Source organism: Ostrea edulis, chromosome 2 (assembly GCF_947568905.1).
Source record: "Ostrea edulis chromosome 2, xbOstEdul1.1, whole genome shotgun sequence".
NCBI classification, from domain to species: Eukaryota; Metazoa; Mollusca; class Bivalvia; order Ostreida; family Ostreidae; genus Ostrea; species Ostrea edulis.
Window position 1 is genome coordinate 56,686,159 of NC_079165.1, and position 19,235 is coordinate 56,705,393.

Sequence of the window (19,235 nt, forward strand, 5' to 3'; positions counted from 1 at the left end):
ACCTCACTGCGCTTAGAGACGAACTTAGAAAACGCAATGCAAGACTCTCTGGGCGGAAAGGAGAGCACGTTGAGAGTTTCAGCTGCAACCAAATTTTCTCTGTCACATCGATTAAATAAAGACATTCAATACACATTGAACGCTTTTCACTATAAACTACTTCTTGATTAAGTTTACATGCTTAAACAGTAGTTTAGGTTGAATATTAATGATATACAATACATCATAATTCTTTATAAGTTGTTGAATTGCATATGTTTAAAACAATAAGATGCGGACCCCACCCCCCTTTCTCTCGATTGGATTAAGAATATCAATTATTAAATATATCCATATATCTCTGATTTTCTATTATTAAGCTGTTAAAATGTGTAGTAATAGTGAATGTATATGTATAACTTCTCTTTATGAAATAAAATTCATGATAGAGAAGGTATACATATATATAGAGTACATATATCACATTTAACAGTTTATTTGCGTGTTTTAACTTATATCACTTACGTGATGACGTCACGGTAGGTAAACAGTCCTTGCGATTAACTTTTTTATTAGTCCATAGGGCAAGCGAGAGCATAAAAATTGGCAGGTCAAATACATTTTACTACCCTATATGCTATATTATAAATATCTTGTTCTTGGTATTTCTATGTTTTTATGGAAGTGCTGGTCAGCACATATGACTTGTCGTATTAGATTAATCCCATGAAACACTGTGTATCTTCAATTCCTTATCATTTAATTATGATGTACCCTCTGTGAAAATCTTTTTTTCTTTTTTAAGGGAAACAAATTTTGCAAATATGAAGGAAGCTATGTGCACGTACTTAGTAAACATCAGGAGAAATCGTGTCAAATAAAAAGCTGCTTAGTAAACATCAGGAGAAATCGTGTCAAATAAAAAGCTGCTTAGTAAACATGAGGAGAAATCGTGTCAAATAAGAAGCTGCTTAGTAAACATCAGGAGAAATCATGTCAAATAAAAAGCAGCTTAGTAAACATCAGGAGAAATCGTGTCAATAAAAAGCTGCTTAGTAAACATCAGGAGAAATCGTGTCATATAAAAAGCTGCTTTGTAAACATCAGGAGAAATCGTGTAAAAAAAAAGCTGCTTAGTAAACATCAGGAGAAATTGTGTCAAATAAAAAGCTGCTTAATTAGTAAACATCAGGAGAAATCGTGTCAAATAAAAAGCTGCTTAATTAGTAAACATCAGGAGAAATCGTGTCAAATAAAAAGCTGCTTAGTAAACATCAGGAGAAATCGTGTCAAATAAAAAGCTGCTTAGTAAACATCAGGAGAAATCGTGTCAAATAAAAAGCTACTTAGTAAATGTCAGGAGAAATCGTTTCAAATAAAAAGCTGTTTAATAAACATCAGAAGAAATCGTCTCAAATAAAAAGCTGCTTAGTAAATATCAGGAGAAATCGTGTCAAATAAAAAGCTGCTTAGTAAACATCAGGAGAAATCGTGTCAAATAAAAAGCTGCTTAGTAAACGTCAGGAGAAATCGTTTCAAATAAAAAGCTGCTTAATAAACATCAGAAGAAATCATGTCAAATAAAAAACTGCTTAGTAAACATCAGGAGAAATCGTGTCAAATAAAAAGCTGCTTAATTAGTAAACATCAGGAGAAATCGTGTCAAATAAAAAGCTGCTTAGTAAACATCAGGGGAAATTGTGTCAAATAAAAAGCTGCTTAATAAACATCAGGAGAAATCGTGTCAAATAAAAAGCTGCTTAGTAAACATCAGAAGAAATCGTGTCAAATAAAAAGCTGCTTAGTAAACATCAGGAGAAATCGTGTCAAATAAAAAGCTGCTTAGTAAACATCAGGAGAAATCGTGTCAAATAAAAAGCTACTTAGTAAATGTCAGGAGAAATCGTTTCAAATAAAAAGCTGCTTAATAAACATCAGAAGAAATCGTGTCAAATAAAAAGCTGCTTAGTAAATATCAGGAGAAATCGTGTCAAATAAAAAGCTGCTTAGTAAACATCAGGAGAAATCGTGTCAAATATAAAGCTGCTATTAGTAAACGTCAGGAGAAATCGTTTCAAATAAAAAGCTGCTTAATAAACATCAGAAGAAATCATGTCAAATAAAAAACTGCTTAGTAAACATCAGAAGAAATCGTGTCAAATAAAAAGCTGCTTGTGTACACAAAGTTGCATGGAACATAATTGCATTATTAGTACCAACCTAATTATAGCACCTTGTATAAATGAGTACTCTGTCTAGCGCTAGTTCAAAAATAAGCTTATATACTTGTTTTTCTTGTCAAATCAGATTCATGAATTTGTGCAAGATTCTTCAGTATGTCTCAGCATTTAAAAAAGCTTTTTTAACATTATACTTAATTTCAGTTGTTGGGTATCCACAATAGGCTCACATTTTACAAAAGATCTTGTGACTTGAGACAAAAACCCCAACTTTTTACACTTTATTAAATGCTTTACTTTTGTCAAGGGTGAATTATAGGCAAATCTAAAGAATTGAAGTGCTTAAAGCCAAATTTCACTGATTTTATACACAAATGGAAACATTTTTGAACGTTAGAAATATTGGTCCTATAGTCACAAGACCTTTTGTAGAATAGGCCCCTGATTCTAGTGCATTCATTATTAATGAAGTAAATTTTGATTTTTGAAGGAGGAACTGTCTACAGCTCTCAAAGAGGTCTTGAGCGGCATTAAGCTGACGGAGAGGGGAGTCTTCGTCCAAGCATCCACTCTTGGTTCACTAGAGGCTTTGTTGGAATTCCTTAGGACCTCCAAAATTCCAGTAAGTCTCCTTCATTTCATCCCCCCACCTTCAACAGTTGATATCTTGGATTGTCTTATTTGTGTCTGTAGATGTTAATGTAAAGTCTGTTTTGTTGTAAAGAAGAGGGGCATATTGCTTTGCACCTGTTGGTTGGTCGGTAGACCACATGTTGTCCGCTCAATATCTTAAGAACTATTCACTTGATGGTAAGGATATTTCATATGTGGGTTGGTTATGAGTAGAAGAGGACCCCTCTTGATTTTCTGGTCAAAAGGTAAAGGGTCAATCCACTCTGGACATAGGAAGACACTGTCTGCTCAATATCTTGAGAACCCTTTGCTTGACAAACATCAAATTTGATACACTGGTACGTCTTCAGGAGAAGGTGATCCCTTTTGATTTTGAGGTCAAAGGTCAAGGATCAAACTGAACATTTGAAGATACTGTTCACTCAACATCTTGAGAACCCTTTGTTTGACAGACATCAAACTTGGTACACTGGTACATCTTTAGAAGATGACCCCTATTGATTTTGAGGCCACATGGTCAAAGGTCAAGGGTCAAACTGGACATAGAAAATACTGTCTGCTCAATATCTTGTGAACCCTTTGCTTGTCAGACATCAAACGTGGTACATTGGTACATCTTAAGTAATAGATGACCCCTATTGATTTTGAGGTTACCTGGTCAAAAGTCAAGGTTTAAACTGGACATAGTAATATATTGTCTCCTATATTTTAAGAATTATTTGCTTGATTGACACCAAACCTGGTACACTGGTACAGCATAAGGAGTATATGACCCTTGTTGATTTTTTGGTCACATGTCAATCCACTTTGGACATAGAAAGATATTGTCTGCTCAATATTTTGAAATGGTTTGGCACTACTATCAATTAAATGATGCATGTGTATAACCCTTTTCAATTTTGCACTGGGGGGGGGGGGGGGGGGGGGGGGGAGATACATGTTTTACAAACCTTTCTTGTCGGTTGAGCTGAACATTTTATTTTTCCATTTCTATTGTTTACAATGCTTAACTAAAGTATTTCTAATGGTCAACCAAAATTTTAATATCAATTTTCGAGTTACAATTGAGATACAGCACTAAAGATTCTGTCTGTAGATTTCTTAAGGCAAGATATTCATATCATACCATGATCTATATGTATGGAACACCGTTTCTGCCTTATAGTGAAATTCAGCCTTACGTTATGTCGATACATCGTTACATCATTACGTTATGTCGATACATCTTTATGTTATGTTGTTACATCATTACGTTATATGGTTACATCATTATGTTATGTCGATATTTCTTTGTGTTATGTGGTTATATCATTATGTTATGTGGTTACATCATTACGTTATGTGGTAACATCATTACGTTATGTCGATACCTCTTTATGTTATGTGGTTACATCATTACGTTATGTGGTTACATCATTACGTTATGTGGTAACATCATTACATTATGTCGATACCTCTTTATGTTATGTGGTTACATCATTACGTTGTGTGGTAACATCATTACGTTATGTGGTTGCATCATTACGTTATGTGGTAACATCATTACATTATGTCGATACCTCTTTATGTTATGTGGTTACATCATTATGTTATGTGCAAACATCATTATGTTATGATAAACTTTCAAGTGATCAAGATTGATACAGATGCAAAATAGCGCGCTAAAATTCACAAATTCAAACAGAGTGTTTCCAGGATTACTTTTAAATTGAAATTGGGTTAGGGATGGTGACTGATTTGTGCCATTTTAGAATTTGTCGTCTTTTCATTATTTCGAGGTGAAAAGATGACAAAACGATAATTAGTGACTTTTCGCCTCTAAAAAAACCCCGAAAGACAACAAAATACATGTACAGGTTTCCCCGTTATTTTTTCTGTCTGATTTTATAGGAATTCAATATGAAATTTGCTGATTGTTGTGGATAATCATTAATTACATATTCAAAGAAGGAAACTTTTAGAATTAAATTATGGTACTCAGATAATTGTATTCTACTGAAGAAATGTTTTTGTCTGGTCTATCCCCTTTTTACAATTTACTTTTTCGTTATTTTAACACACAAATCCCATATTTTTACATGCAAAGTTCGATTGATTTGCTGCCTCCTCCCCATATTTAGCTCTTCTGAGCCGAAGGCTCAAAGAGCTAATCATATGGCCATATGTCTGGCGTGCGGTGTGCATCAACTTTTTGGAAAAAGGGCTATATCTCAAGAACACCTTGGGCCAATTTTTGTCAAATTTGTCACAGGGTATCCTTGGCCCAAGGGCTTTCATTTGAATTAAAACTAGGGTTGTGACACGTTAATAAGGGGAGATAATTAGGAAAATGCAAACAAAAGTAGTGGTTGCTAAAAAATCTTCTTCTTTAGAACCACTAGGCAAATTATCACCAAACTTATGCATAAGGATGAGAATAGGTTGTAGATAAAAAAAAATTGTTCAAGGCATCATCCTGGGGCAAAGGGTGTGGTCTCAAGGTCACTTCAAAGTTGACCTTAAATTTTGTTTTGTTAAAACTTTGATATTTTGCTTAGTATAAGGATTAGGATCATCAAATTTTGTCAGTTGATGCATCTTAGGACCTAATATCATGTTGTCTAAAAAGTAGGTCATGGTGACCTATTATTTTATCATACCGGTAGAACACCAATCTCTAAAGCTTACAAAAAACGTGAAATGATTACATAAATCGAAATTGGGATGGGATAAACAGGGAATCCACACATTTCGGAGAAATTATCACCGCAAAAAAATTCAGAAAGGGGGGTAATAGTGTCCATACTTAAGATCCCTGTGGATTCAGTGTGTCGCAATCTGTATAATGGAATCACAACTGTCGAGATAAAAATGAAGTTTATGATTTTGTTTCGTAGATTTATAAGCAGAACGAGCATCTAACATTTTAAAAGTACATATTCATGTAAATAGCTGTCTACACTTACACGTTTTCTAGGTAAGCATGCTATGTGCATTACTTAAATGTGTATGTACATATGTACTGTATTTTGCAAACATTGAATGTGTTGTATTTATACGATGCTCTTTGTGTATTTCATTCTAGCAGTATGCAATTGGCAAACAATTTCTTTTCATTTATTTCATGTTATTTACATGATACAGTCGCTTTCATTTTGTCGTCTTTTCGCCTCGAAATAACGAAAAGACGACAAATTTTAAAAAGGGCACAGGCCAGACAATGTGATAATTCTGAAAACACAACGTTTGAATTTAAGCGCGCCATTTTGCATCCGTATCAATCTCGATCACTTGAAAGTTTATCATAACATAATGATGTTTGCACATAACATAGTGATGTAACCACACAACATAAAGATGTTTGCACATAACATAATGATCTAACCACATAACATAAAGAAGCATCAACATAACGTAATTATGTAACCACATAACGTAATGATGTAACCACATAACATAGAGAGGTATCGACATAATGTAATGATGTTACCACATAACATAATGATGTAACCACATAACGTAATGATGTAACCACATAACATAAAGAGGTATCGACATAACGTAATGATGTAACGATGTATCGACATAACGTAAGGCTGATTTACACTATAAGACAGAAACAGCGTTCCATATATATGACCTTGTGACCTTAGTCTTATCCAGAAGAGCAAGATCACATTAGTCATATTGGTGTTGAGGCATCTCTTATTATGTAAATTCATTTTCAATTATGTTGTGATCTGTTGGGGCTACTATATGGGGTCAAATTTTTTCATGGGAATAAAAATTGATTTTAAAGAAATCTCTAAAATTCACAACAGCTGAACATGGCCAAGGTGACTCAGGGGAGCAATGTGGCCCATGGGCCTCTTGTTTGTCTTTTGACATAGGGCTTTGATATTTGGTATGTTGGTATGCTTAATTTACTATCATATGTTTACAACACTGTTCCTTGGTTGAAACACATATAGGTGACTGTTATGTACCATAACTCTTAGTTTTCTACTTTAAAGATGATCCCTAAAAATGTTTTTTAAAAACTATGAAAAATGGAAGGGGAGACATCAATTTTAGTATGCTAAAACAATTCTTCCTAGTTTCTTTTTTCTTGTGTTTCAGTATGCTGGCATTAATATTGGTCCAGTGCACAAGAAGGATATTATGAAGGCATCTATTATGTTGGAACATGACAGTCAGTAAGTTGACAAAAATAATTTAGATCAAATGCACCTTATTGTACTTACAAGGTGAACTATCTCTCATTGCATTTTTTTTTTTTTTTTGATTTTTAATTTTTTTTCTTCTTTTTTTTTTCTTTTTTTTTTTGCTGTGCACTTCAACTCAAAAGTTTTGTATACAGAAATTTTGATGATGCATTGATAATGGCATCAAATTCTGCAAAAAGCCTTGATTGACATAGATTTAGTTCAACATGACATTTTATTTTGGGGTGTCATGTCTCATAGAAAATCTGGCCAGTATTATGAGCATTTCCTCTACTTTATTGCAGGAAAAGACACCCATTAAATTGCTAACAAAACTTCATTCACACATAATTGAAATTTTGAAACGTTTGAAGAATATGGCAACTTGACAATGCTGAAATGGTACTCTATTGGGAAATGAATTGATTAATTTGTAGGGAGCTGAAATTTTAATGTGATGAATTTTTTTTCCATTGATTAAATATCAGCATAACTAGTCCATGAGAATTTATCATGTGGCTCTGCATTGAAAAGATTTCTGCATCATTGAAACTAATAATTTGCTCATTTTATACCATTGATTGGATAAGAAAGAATTCTGAATAGGGTGTTTCCATTTGATAAACAAAAATCAATTGGATCAAGGTCTTTGGGGGCTTGGGAATAGGCTCATTCGTTTAAGTGAAATAAATGCAGGGTTAGTAATCAAGAATCTAAAACAATAATTGTTCATTAAATCAAAGGCCATACATGTACATTTTCTCTTTGAGAAACAAAATTCCAGTATCAAGTAAGCAGGGTTTGCCTTCATCAACAAGCCTATGATATTGATCCTTAAGAAGGGTCAGATTTCTTGCAGACAAACATCCTCAGTCCATTTCCTTCCTGTGGAAACAGATTTTCTATTGATAAAATGTTCTTTCATCTGCATCACAATGCAGTATGATTTCTGATACCTTGGCAGAGTAGCACTATTGATTTTGGGCCCTATCATGTTACGGAGTTCTGGGGTATTTCCGCTATTCGCTATGCTATTTGTTGCTCCCACTCATAAAGCGGATATGATATAACCCACTGGGTCTAATATTTTCTTATATGTCAGCAGCAATTTTTTTTTTATAAAAAGATGAATTCATTGTATGGTACTTATTGATGATGGTAGTGAAAAGATATTTTTGATGAGATCATTGTCCTAATGAGCATGAAATCACCTTCGTCTATAAGCTTTTATTATTGGCCACTGAATATTGTTGATGCTGACAATTAGTGAAACTTACTTTTCTGTATTATAGATAATTATTGGTCTACCACAATTTCGAATTCTGACTGATTTTATGTGAGACCAACAACAAAGTAACTAATGCCCTTAGTTTTTAGTTCACCTAAGCCGAAGGTTCAAGTGAGCTTTTCTAATCAAAATTTATCCGTTGTCTGTTGGCACAAACTTTTCACATTTTCATCTTCTTCTCCAAAACCACTGCAATTTCAACCAAACTTGACACAAAGCATCCTTGGGTGAAGGGGATTCAAGTTTTGTTCAAATGAAGGCCTATGCTTTTCTCCAAGGGGAGATAATAGCGAAATAGTGAAAATATATTAATGACTTAAAAATCTTCTCCAGAACCACTGGGCTAATTCAACCAAACTTGGCACAAAGCATTCTTGGGTGAAGGGGATTCAAATTTTGTTCAAATGAAGGGTCATACTCCTTTCTAAGGGGAGACAGTACCATATATACTTGCCTATAAGTCGGATTTTTGGGAGTCAATTTTTGGTCCAAAACTCTTATGTCCGACTTATAGGCGCGTCCTAAGAAGATTGGTATTTTTCTGGGCGGCGTAATGTAGTGTTTTTTAAAAACAACTCCGATGATCATCATGGACTACCACACGGATGATTATTGTTCACAAATATCTAGACATATTGTATTGTTTGTGTATTTTAAAATCATGTATAAAGTACAAGTTTTACATATTTTTATCTAGTTAAAAATGATTTACATATCGATATCGGTAAATTTGAATTACGAACCCGATTTAATATTGAAATATTCATATGTATACCGGTTGAAATATATTTCATAACAGATTGAATATTGTTAACAGATTTCTTGACTCTTAAAAACTTTATTGTTGATAAAATGAATTATACCGGACTCCCACAATAACAGTTTGCACGAGGCGCATGTCACTAAGTAAACACGGTGTCAGGTATTGGTAATTAGGAGACCATAATTGCTTAGGTAACAAGGGATCATTGCCCATTATAGAACAAGGGTTGCGTTTAAACCCCAAATAGATATGGCTTGGATATTGAGCAGATCTTAATTATTAATTTCTCGAAATATTTGTTGAAACATAGGTAAAAACACTAGAGCATTTACTTGAAATTGTCACCGAATCTGACAAAAATTTGTACTGACTAATAAGCGGGTCAATGGCAAATTCCTACAAAATAACCTTAAAAAATACAACCGACTTTTAGGCGGACCGACTTATAGGCGAGTATATACGGTAGTAAAATAGTGAAAATACATTGACAACTTTTGAAAATCTTCTTCTCCAGAACTACTGGGCCAATTTCAACCAAACTTGGCACAAAGCATCCTTGGGTGAAGGGGATTCAAGTTTATTCAAATGAAGGGCCACACCCTTTTTCAAGGGGAGATAATAGCAAAATAGTGAAAATAAATTGGTGACTTTTAAATCTTCTTCTCTAGAACCAATGGGCTAATTTGAACCAAACTTGGCATATAGCATCCTTGGATAAAGGGAATTCAAATTTCTTGAAATGAAGGGCCATGCCTTTCTCCAAGGGAAGATTCTAAGAAAATAGTAAAAATACATAAACAACTATTAAAAATCTTCTTCTCCAGAACCACTGGACCAATTTCAGCTAAACTTGGTATAAAGTATTCTTGGGTAGAGGAGAATCATGTTTGTTGAAAGAAAGGGTTATGTTCATCTTCAATGGTACATAATCATAAAATAATGAAAAAATATTATGAATCCTTCTCCAGGACCACTGTACCAATTTCAATTAAATAAGGCCACAGTTTTTTTATTTCTTGGTTTACGGATCCGCCGACCCTAATTTCTGGGGAATCGGGAAAAAAATAGAATGCAAATTTCTACTTTTTTTTAAATTCCGCCGATTCTACCCAACATGTCAAATCGAAAATAAAAATAAAATGCATTTTCAATTTTACGAATAAAAAAATCGTGAAACGCAAAGGTATTGATTTGTATTTGGTAATCACTATTCGTTTTGCGAAATATCTTTATTCCGTATTTTTAAAAACCCTGTAAACAGATATGACCATGCACAATGACAGTAACGATACCTATATCGTTCTTGTCGACGAAACAGATGCCAGATGGCATTTCATCATGGAAAAAAGGAATTGATAGAAATAAATATTTCTCATACAAATGGCAGTATTCTTGCTGCTAACATAACACAAAATGCAGTGCTATTTGGGTGTTTAAAGATGAGAGGAAGGTACGGTTGTTAGCGACTTTACTAAACTGGATGTTCTATCGTTAAATTGATAATGTTCTACGGACCCGGTTTGAGTGTGGTGAGGGCCTGTACCAAGACACATTTAGATTATTCTAACTAGTGACTTTATACCAGAGCAGTACATGTCATAGTAAATGTATTTGAATACATGTACGTGCATCTCTGCCGTCAAAAATCCTAACAGGGAATAGCTCTAACAGTGTGAGAAATTGTTAGGTGCTCTTGATATTATAATGAACACCTGTAAAAAATATGACCAGATAAAACTCAGAAAGGTATGCATATTTTTCGTAAATTAGTATACCTTGTGTAGTGGTGGAAAGAATTTGAGTATCAAATAAAAATGAAAAACAAGAAACATTTCTTTCAAAAAGATGGTAGATAATTCCATGGGCATATCTATGTGGGGAAAATGGGGTTAAAAATTATTTCATAGGGTATAAACATTCTGAAATTAAAAATGGAATTACTACATACAATTGTAATTTAGTGCTTATATTAATTTTTTTTCTTTATATTTACAATTTGTAAATGTAAAATCTTTATTGAGCATATACAGTAAAATTACTGAACAACATTACATAAATACTGGATACTTTACATCCAAGAGATAGGACCTTACACATTCTTGGCTTATGTTCTACCAAAGTGTAACATAGATACATGTATATAGTTATACACTGAATTTGAAATAGCATTTTTTTTCAAAATTCATATTAACATACTAGTCACTCTAAAGAATTTTTTATCTAATATTTTTTAAATACATGTTTTGTTTATTTGTACTCACGAAATAATGTTAATGATTTATTGAAAATAAAACAACGATAGATATTAAAAATGTTTATTTTATTTTTATTTTTATTTCTCCCGACCGATCCTAAATTTTATTTTTAAAATCCGTAGACCAATAAATTAAAAAACTGGCCTAATTTGGCATAAATTATCCATGGGTAAAAAGTTTTGCTCAAGCTTGTTCATTTTCAGAAACTGCTGCTCAGGTGAGCGATGTGGCCCATGGATCTTGTTTTTTATATATTGGGATTGTGTTCTACAAATTTGAATAAGAAAAATTGTCTTTTTTCAGATATGCTGTGATTCTGGCTTTTGATGTACGGGTAGAGAAAGAAGCTCAAGAAATGGCAGACAGTTTAGGAGTAAAAATCTTCACTGCAGACATTATTTACCATTTATTTGATAGATTCATGGCTTATAGAGATGAACTTAAGAAAAAGAGACAAGATGAGTTCCGACATATAGCAGTGTTTCCCTGCAAAATTCGGGTACTGCCTCAGTATGTGTTTAATTCTCGGGATCCCATTGTGGTTGGGGTTTCAGTGGAAGCAGGTTTCCTGAAAGAAGGTACACTATTGTGTGTGCCAAGTAAAGAGGTGAGTCTCTGTCAACTGATGGATATTGGAATATATTTACATTTCCAATGTTTTTACCTTCAATAACCTTACCAACTGAAATGAGAACCACTTATTTCCTCTTAAATGTGAACACTGTGTGTATGAATCTGGATAAATATAGTACAATGTTCTGTTTTAATGGCTGGAAATATTCAAACAGAAATGAAAGTAAAATGAAATATAAGAAATATAAATTTCGTTTTTTGAATATACATGAGGGTATGAATTGCAATGCTTCACATCAGCATACTTTTCATGAATTGCGAAGGAGAAGGCAGAATAAGAGCCTTGTGTATAGCCCTCATTTTGAGAAGTCAGCATGGACAAAACTGACAGATCATTATTTAGTAAAACAGATCATACCTATCTCAAAATAATGTATCAGTTTTAACATATGACATATTCCAAGTATAAAATTGATGAAAATTTCGAATTTCCTCTTCTCTGGTCAAAGCTTACAAAATATAAAATCAGTCTTGACTTGCCATATAAGCAGAATTTTTAGTGAAGATTTGATTTGGCATTATTAGTAAGAGTGTTAAGATTGCTAAAATTGAATATTGCAAACAATTTTTTCCATATTGGAGGTCATACAGAACAGCCATCGCGGTTCCCTTATTTACCGCGTCACCGCGACGGAAAGTTAATCCTTTCCGCATTACACCGTCACGGTTTTTCATAGCGGGGCTTCGCGGGACCACGTTTATACCACGGCGGAGTAAACTACCTGTATTTGCACAGTTGATAACAGTTCTGAATACTGTATCTTGTCTCCGATGACAGTACTTCCAATGGATAGAATCAATTGAAAAGTACAATTTAAATCTTATGCATGTATGTTTGTGAATTAAAACTTTCGTAGTATTTCAGAATGAATATATACGTGCATTATCCGTATAATTGACAATGTAAAACCTAATTTACTTCCAAGATTTTGGTTTCGTATTGTCAGTGATGATCACAGGAAAGTTAATCGGTATTTATAAACATCGTTTTAATAGAAATTAATTTGAAACTAGAGTTTAGAAAATATTAGATAACATATCGAAGAGATCTATACCTTGACAGTTCTGTCTTTCCTGTCAGATCATGGCTTACAGTGTAGTTTTCTAGTCAACTGAGATTAAATATGCAAATTGCACGTGCATGGACAAGTATCTTTCTTCTGCATACATTTCATTTAATTGAATTTCAAAAAAAAAAAAAAGAAATAAAAGAAATAATTGCATCAATTTTAAGAAAAATCAGTATCTCATATTACAGTATTTAATGAATGTGTTAATGATTGAAATCAATCTAAAACCCAATTCTGAAACTTATTATAAAGATATTTCCTTGATAATCATCGCGCGAAAAGGCACAGATAAGATAAAATAAAAATACTTTTATTTGTAAAATAATAATTGGGCATTGAAATGCATGTATGATAATGTTTTATTCGTTGGAAAACGAAACCATGGCGAATACATTAAACTGGGACTAAAATTGATGGGGCATGTTTCTTTCTTTGATACATATATACTACTCAAAATTTGATAAGGATCATATATATTTTTCTGTTTAAAAAATTAATAACTGCATAACTGGCAATATTGTGTACAAATGAAATCAAAAACGTCTTCAACAAACTTGCATGTGCATTTCATGCCATGGGAAATGCGTTTCTCATCATAGTTTATGCTTTTGCTACCATTGCACGATTTTCACTCAGGCATCGGTGTCTGATTCTTTCTAAAATTTCAAACTCACTTGAGTATTTACACTACGTTTATCAACACAATGCCCCCTCAACGTGTAAGGCCTCGCCTGACAACAGAACAACTGGGCAGATGTATTGGAATGCTTGATGCTGGCTATTCACAACGTGACGTTGCAAATGCACTAAACGTCAGCCAGAGCATTGTAAACAGGGCCTGGAACCGACAGCAAACTTTTGGTACAGCAGCACACTGACATGGGGGTGGTCGTCGGAGGTCGACAACCCAATGCCAAGACCATTTTGTGGTTCTTCAGGCATGATGCCATCCCTTCTGCACAGCAACCAGCCTACGTAACGACCTCCTGAACGCCTCGGAGGTGAATGTGTCCACTCAGACGATACGGAATCGGCTTCACAATGCAGGTCTCAACTCGAGAAGGGCATGTGTTCGAGTCCCTCTGACTGTTCGACACCGGCGGGAGCGATTGGACTGGGCTGAAGATCATGTCACTTGGACACAGAACGATTGGGTTCAAGTTCTGTTCACCGATGAGTCCAGGTATTGTTTGGACTTTACAGACAGGAGACACCGAGTGTGACGACGACAACATGAACGTTTCCATGATGCCAACATCAGTGAACATGACCGTTATGGTGGTGGTTCCATCATGGTCTGGGGTGGAATCAGCAGGGATGGAAGAACAGATCTTCATGTCCTGGAGAGAGGAACAATGACGGGGGTGCGGTACCGAGATGAGATCCTCGATGTTTACGTCAGACCCTACGCTGGTGCTGTTGGCCCTGAGTTCATCCTGATGGATGATAACGCCCATCCTCATCGCGCCAGGGTGGTGGAGCAGTACCTTCAGCAGGAGACAATTGTGTGTATGGACTGGCCAGCGCGCTTGCCGGACTTGAACCCGATTGAGCATGTATGGAACATGCTGCAGGTTGCCCTTTCATGCCGTAGAGCACAACCCATGATTTTGGCAGAGCTCGGAAACGCCCTCGTGGAAGAGTGGAACAACCTTCCCATTGGAAACATCCGGGTGCTTATTGACATCAATAGGCTCGACGTTGTCAAGCCGTCATTGATGCAAGGGGAGGCCATACCCGGTATTGACACTTCATTGACTAAGTGTAATGATGGACTATCCCCAAAAACTGTGTAATTCTTTCTCTGGTTTGCTGTTAACTTTTTGTAATGAAATGCCTTTTGGTGTTGTTATCAGATTTCAAGCATTCCGTATTGATAAAAGTTCATGCCGTTCATGAATTTTCATTCATAACCTGAGTAAACACGTTTCTGAGTCAAATTTATGTCTTTTGTTATGTTAGTGGTAAATTACACACATATAACCTAGTGATCCTTATCAAATTTTGAGTAGTATATATCTTTTTATTGAGTACTGAAATTTTAAAATAAGATCATTGATCTTAACAAAAACTCGGTCTCCAATGATACATGTGTACATGTATTTGATGAATTGAGAAAGTCGTATGTAAAATGAAATGTAAATTTTAAATTCTACTTGAATCTTCTCGTTTTTGTTTAGAACATTCATCTTGCATATCTGGTTATTTGTTGGAAGATGTACGTTTTAGTGATAAATTTAATGTTAGAATTTTCTTAGTCATCTTGTTATGTTGTAAATAGTGTAATACTTCCTGACTACCCGAGGATCCGAGTTTTGAAATACTCGTGCACAGGTTTTATGAGGAAAAGTCCCTTTGAAGCAGTATGGCTTCTCTGCGAACATCACCTAAAATGTGGTCAGATTAAGGTTGGAGACACCCCCTTTCATTATCATTGTAAGAATATTGAAAGTTAAGCTTGACACATTCTTGTTACTCGTATATCCTTTTATTTGTTAGAAATGGCAAATACATAGCTTTTTCTTTTATTTATGCAAAATATTAAGTTTACGATAATATTTGATGAATTAATGAATTCACTTACGAAAAAACCTAAATATTCAATTTACATTCATTACGCATATCATTTCATTCTTTGGAAATTGTACATCTCACTGGTACATTATGTACATGTAAATGTAATCTAATAAAATGTTAGACTTTAACTGTGTCTGTGACTGACTTTCTTTGTCTCACTAATCTGTTGTGCAGTGTGATCTTGAGCTTGCGTAATACTACTTGTTTACCTGTGTGTCCAAGTTTTGACATACTATCAGTTTTGAAGAGAGTCCCTTTGCAAACATGCAGACTCTCTCTCTCTCTCTCTCTCTCTCTCTCCTGATGGATTTACCCGAGCATCCCAGTCGTTAAACTTTACAAAAAGAATTTTTTTTTAAAATTTATATAAAAATTTTTTTTTTTTTTATATTCTTATGAACTGTGACCTTTTGTCCCGTGACATTTTGTCCCAATTTCCCATAATTTTTAATCGTGAGTTTTTGTCCACGGTCATTTTGTCGGTGACTTTTTGTCCTGTGATTTTCTGTCCTACAATCGCTGAAAATCACCAAGACACAATGCATGCACGGTAACGGACCCAATTTTTTTTAACGGAGAAGTAGGCATCATCTTTTCAGCATAGGTGTTATTTACCTGGAGTTCCCAAGGTGGGGATGGGTGCTAATCTTTATACACAAGTAGTGACAGTTACTGAAATACACAGGAAATTGGGGTCCAGGGGGACCTCTAATTAGGCAACACCAGGAATTGTAGCATTAGATAATCAAAATCAATATTGAGATAGCAACCTAATTCAAACACACAACGAAATTAATACATGTTGATTTTAATTTCATTTAAATTAATACTTTTATTGGCTTTTTTGAAAATAAGTTATATTGGAATCAATCAAATATTCAGGACTGAAATATGTCTAATCAAATTCTGCGACATAATTACATGACATCGTACCATATGTGCGCAAATATTCAAAATGTCCCCCCCCCCCCCCCCCCCCCCCAACTATTGACTGGATATTGGGTTTTAAAATGTCATGTAAAATGTTTCACTCAGTCCATATCAAATGTTTGTTTTGAAAGGTCCACTCCGACTACCCGTGAGCTGCATTAGGATAAGTACTACATGGATACATTTAAGTATTTGTAATTCAGTAAGATGTTAGGTGTTGTACTGTAATTGTATATATGTGAATATGGGTAGGTGGGGATATGTGTATAGGAGGACGTGTGTCCCCACGGCCGAACAGGGTTCTAGATCTATCAATGCGCGCGCTCTTTCTCTCTCTCAATAAGAATGATGTTTTGCGTTAAATTAACCTCGCACGAAAATATGTACTTTGTTTAATATAAATGTAGTAATACATTACACAATTCACGGTGTAATTCGTTGTGCCTTTTTAAAACTACCCAATCCTTGATGACTTTAAAATAATCATCTTCCTTGTGTACGATCAGTAATCTTGATAGATGAATTAACAATACATTGAATAAATGAAACAAGCAAAGAAAAAACCAAAACCAACAACAACAAACAAAAACATGATGAATAAATCCATAACGGAATACTTGATTTTAAAAACAGAAAAAAACTCGTAAGCCGAATTTTCAAACATTTAAAAATAAAATCGGGGGAGATAACTCGCATTTGTTTACAGTACAAAACCGATCAATTTTTTTAACAAATGTTACCGCGGCGGGGACAGGTAACTGATAGTCATCCCGCGATGAGAACGCGGTTTACCTGAGTTACCTATAGATTACCGCGTTAGATTTTTCCCATCGCGGGAACGCGGAAAACAAGAAATCCGCGTTGCCCGTACTGTAGTTATCTTTCCTGGAAGTGGCAATAAGATTAGCTCTTGCTAAATATATTACCCATTTCTATGGAAAAATATCTAAATTTGTGTCTTGCTAAAAATTCCTCTTAAATACAGTATTTTGTACACCAGTATCAGCTGGAACTTTGGTATAAAAATGATACATACATAAACATGTGCTCAATGTCTTCCAAAGGAAAATGTATGTAGAACTAAAAAAAAAAAAAGATTGCCATTTTTTCTGGAAGCCAAATTTTGCTCAAATCTTGATGATCTTTCGTCACTTCCATTATTAAAACATGATTATATACTTCTACAGACACTGAAAGTGTGCTACTACATCTCCAAAGCATCCCATTCTATTCCGTGCAAACCATTAATTGTTCCGTGCAAACCATTACCATTCTGTGCAAATCATTCAGCATCTCATGCAAACCATTCCATGTGAGAATCATTCAGTGCAAGATCAAGCTACGCCCCTAGAAACTTACAGACCATGCAAGTCATTCAGCCATAGGACCCGGGGAAAGTAGACATTGATGAGAATTGAGCAACTATTTTAAAATTATCATAAAGTAGACTTTCAACAGTAAACATCTTGCAAATAATTTAAACAAAATAATGCAGAGCAAAACTGGATACATTTGTTAACTCTCTAAGCAAATTTAATACACTTGGTAGTTTTCTTTTTCTTTTCTTTTTTCATAATGCATATGTATCAAAATGATTTGTTTCATTAGACTTCTTCTTCTTCTTCCCCAAAACCACTAGGCCAATTTCAATCAAACATGGTACACATCATCCATGGTTGAAGGGGATTCAATTTTGTTCAAATGAAGGGCCATGCTCCCTTCAAAGTGGAGATAATCACGAAAATGCAAAAATAGGTTGGGGTCATTTAAAAATCTTTTTCTCAAGAGCCACTGAGCCAGAAAAGTTCAAATTTATAGGAAAGCTTCCTGACATAGTGCAAATTCAATTTTGTTCAAATGATGGTTCCTGTGGGTAGGTTGGGGCCACAATAGGGGATCAAAGTTTTACATTCAAGTATCTATGGAAAATCTTTTAAGTCTACTTTTCAAGAACCACTGGGCTAGGAAAGTTGAAATTTACATGAAAGCTTCCTGACATAATGCAGATTCAAGGTTGTTCGAATCAGGGTCCCTTGGGGTAGGAGGGGGCCACAATAGGGGATCAAAGTTTTATATTGAAATTGTTCTGTGTTTGAACCACCCCCAGGAAGAACCAAATAATGTTGAAAAAACAAAACGTGCAGGCCATTCATTCGTACCGTTTTCAAAGCATGCAAGCCACGCCTGCCGTTTTGTACAGATTGTTGAAAAAGTGGACAGCATTTTGTGTAAAGCATTCCTTGCAAACCGTTCAGCATTTCATGCAAACCATTCAGCATTCTGTGCAAGAATCATTTTGTACTGAAGTGCAAATTATGTAGTAATACACTTCAGGGTCTGTACTTTGGCATCATCTTGAAACTACCTCTTACTAGGTTTCACAGTTTAAGTCTATTTTGAAATTTAAGTGAAAAATGTGGCCATATGGGGCCCTTATCCTTCCTTGCTCTTTAGTATTTTAAGATGAAGTAAATATTATTACGTTACCAAAACATTATTGAATACTAGAACAAGTATAACAAAGATAAAATCTGCAAATAGCATCCTGTTACAGGCACATGTTTGACCCAGTCTAAATTGTGACCAAGAAAAAGAAACATACAGGATGATATCAAGGAGGGGATAGGAGAAAAAAGTAGATCAGGGCAAGCTATGCAATCAATGAACAATCTCTTTCATGTTATAGAATGGTGGTAATTGAAAAAGTATTAGGTTTTCAGTAATGTGCAAAAATGCAGATAGG

At 34.6% G+C, this 19,235-nt stretch overlaps 1 protein-coding gene across 1 annotated transcript in view; it reads left to right on the plus strand.

The window, feature by feature from the left end:
• Nucleotides 1–19,235, plus strand: part of LOC125678115 (eukaryotic translation initiation factor 5B-like) — a 106,197-nt gene that overhangs the window by 61,928 nt on the left and 25,034 nt on the right. Inside the window, exons 21-23 of the mRNA XM_048916266.2 lie at nt 2,650–2,781; nt 6,891–6,967; nt 11,586–11,889. Coding sequence (XP_048772223.2) covers nt 2,650–2,781; nt 6,891–6,967; nt 11,586–11,889 — 513 coding nt within the window. The remainder of the gene's footprint in view (nt 1–2,649; nt 2,782–6,890; nt 6,968–11,585; nt 11,890–19,235) is intronic.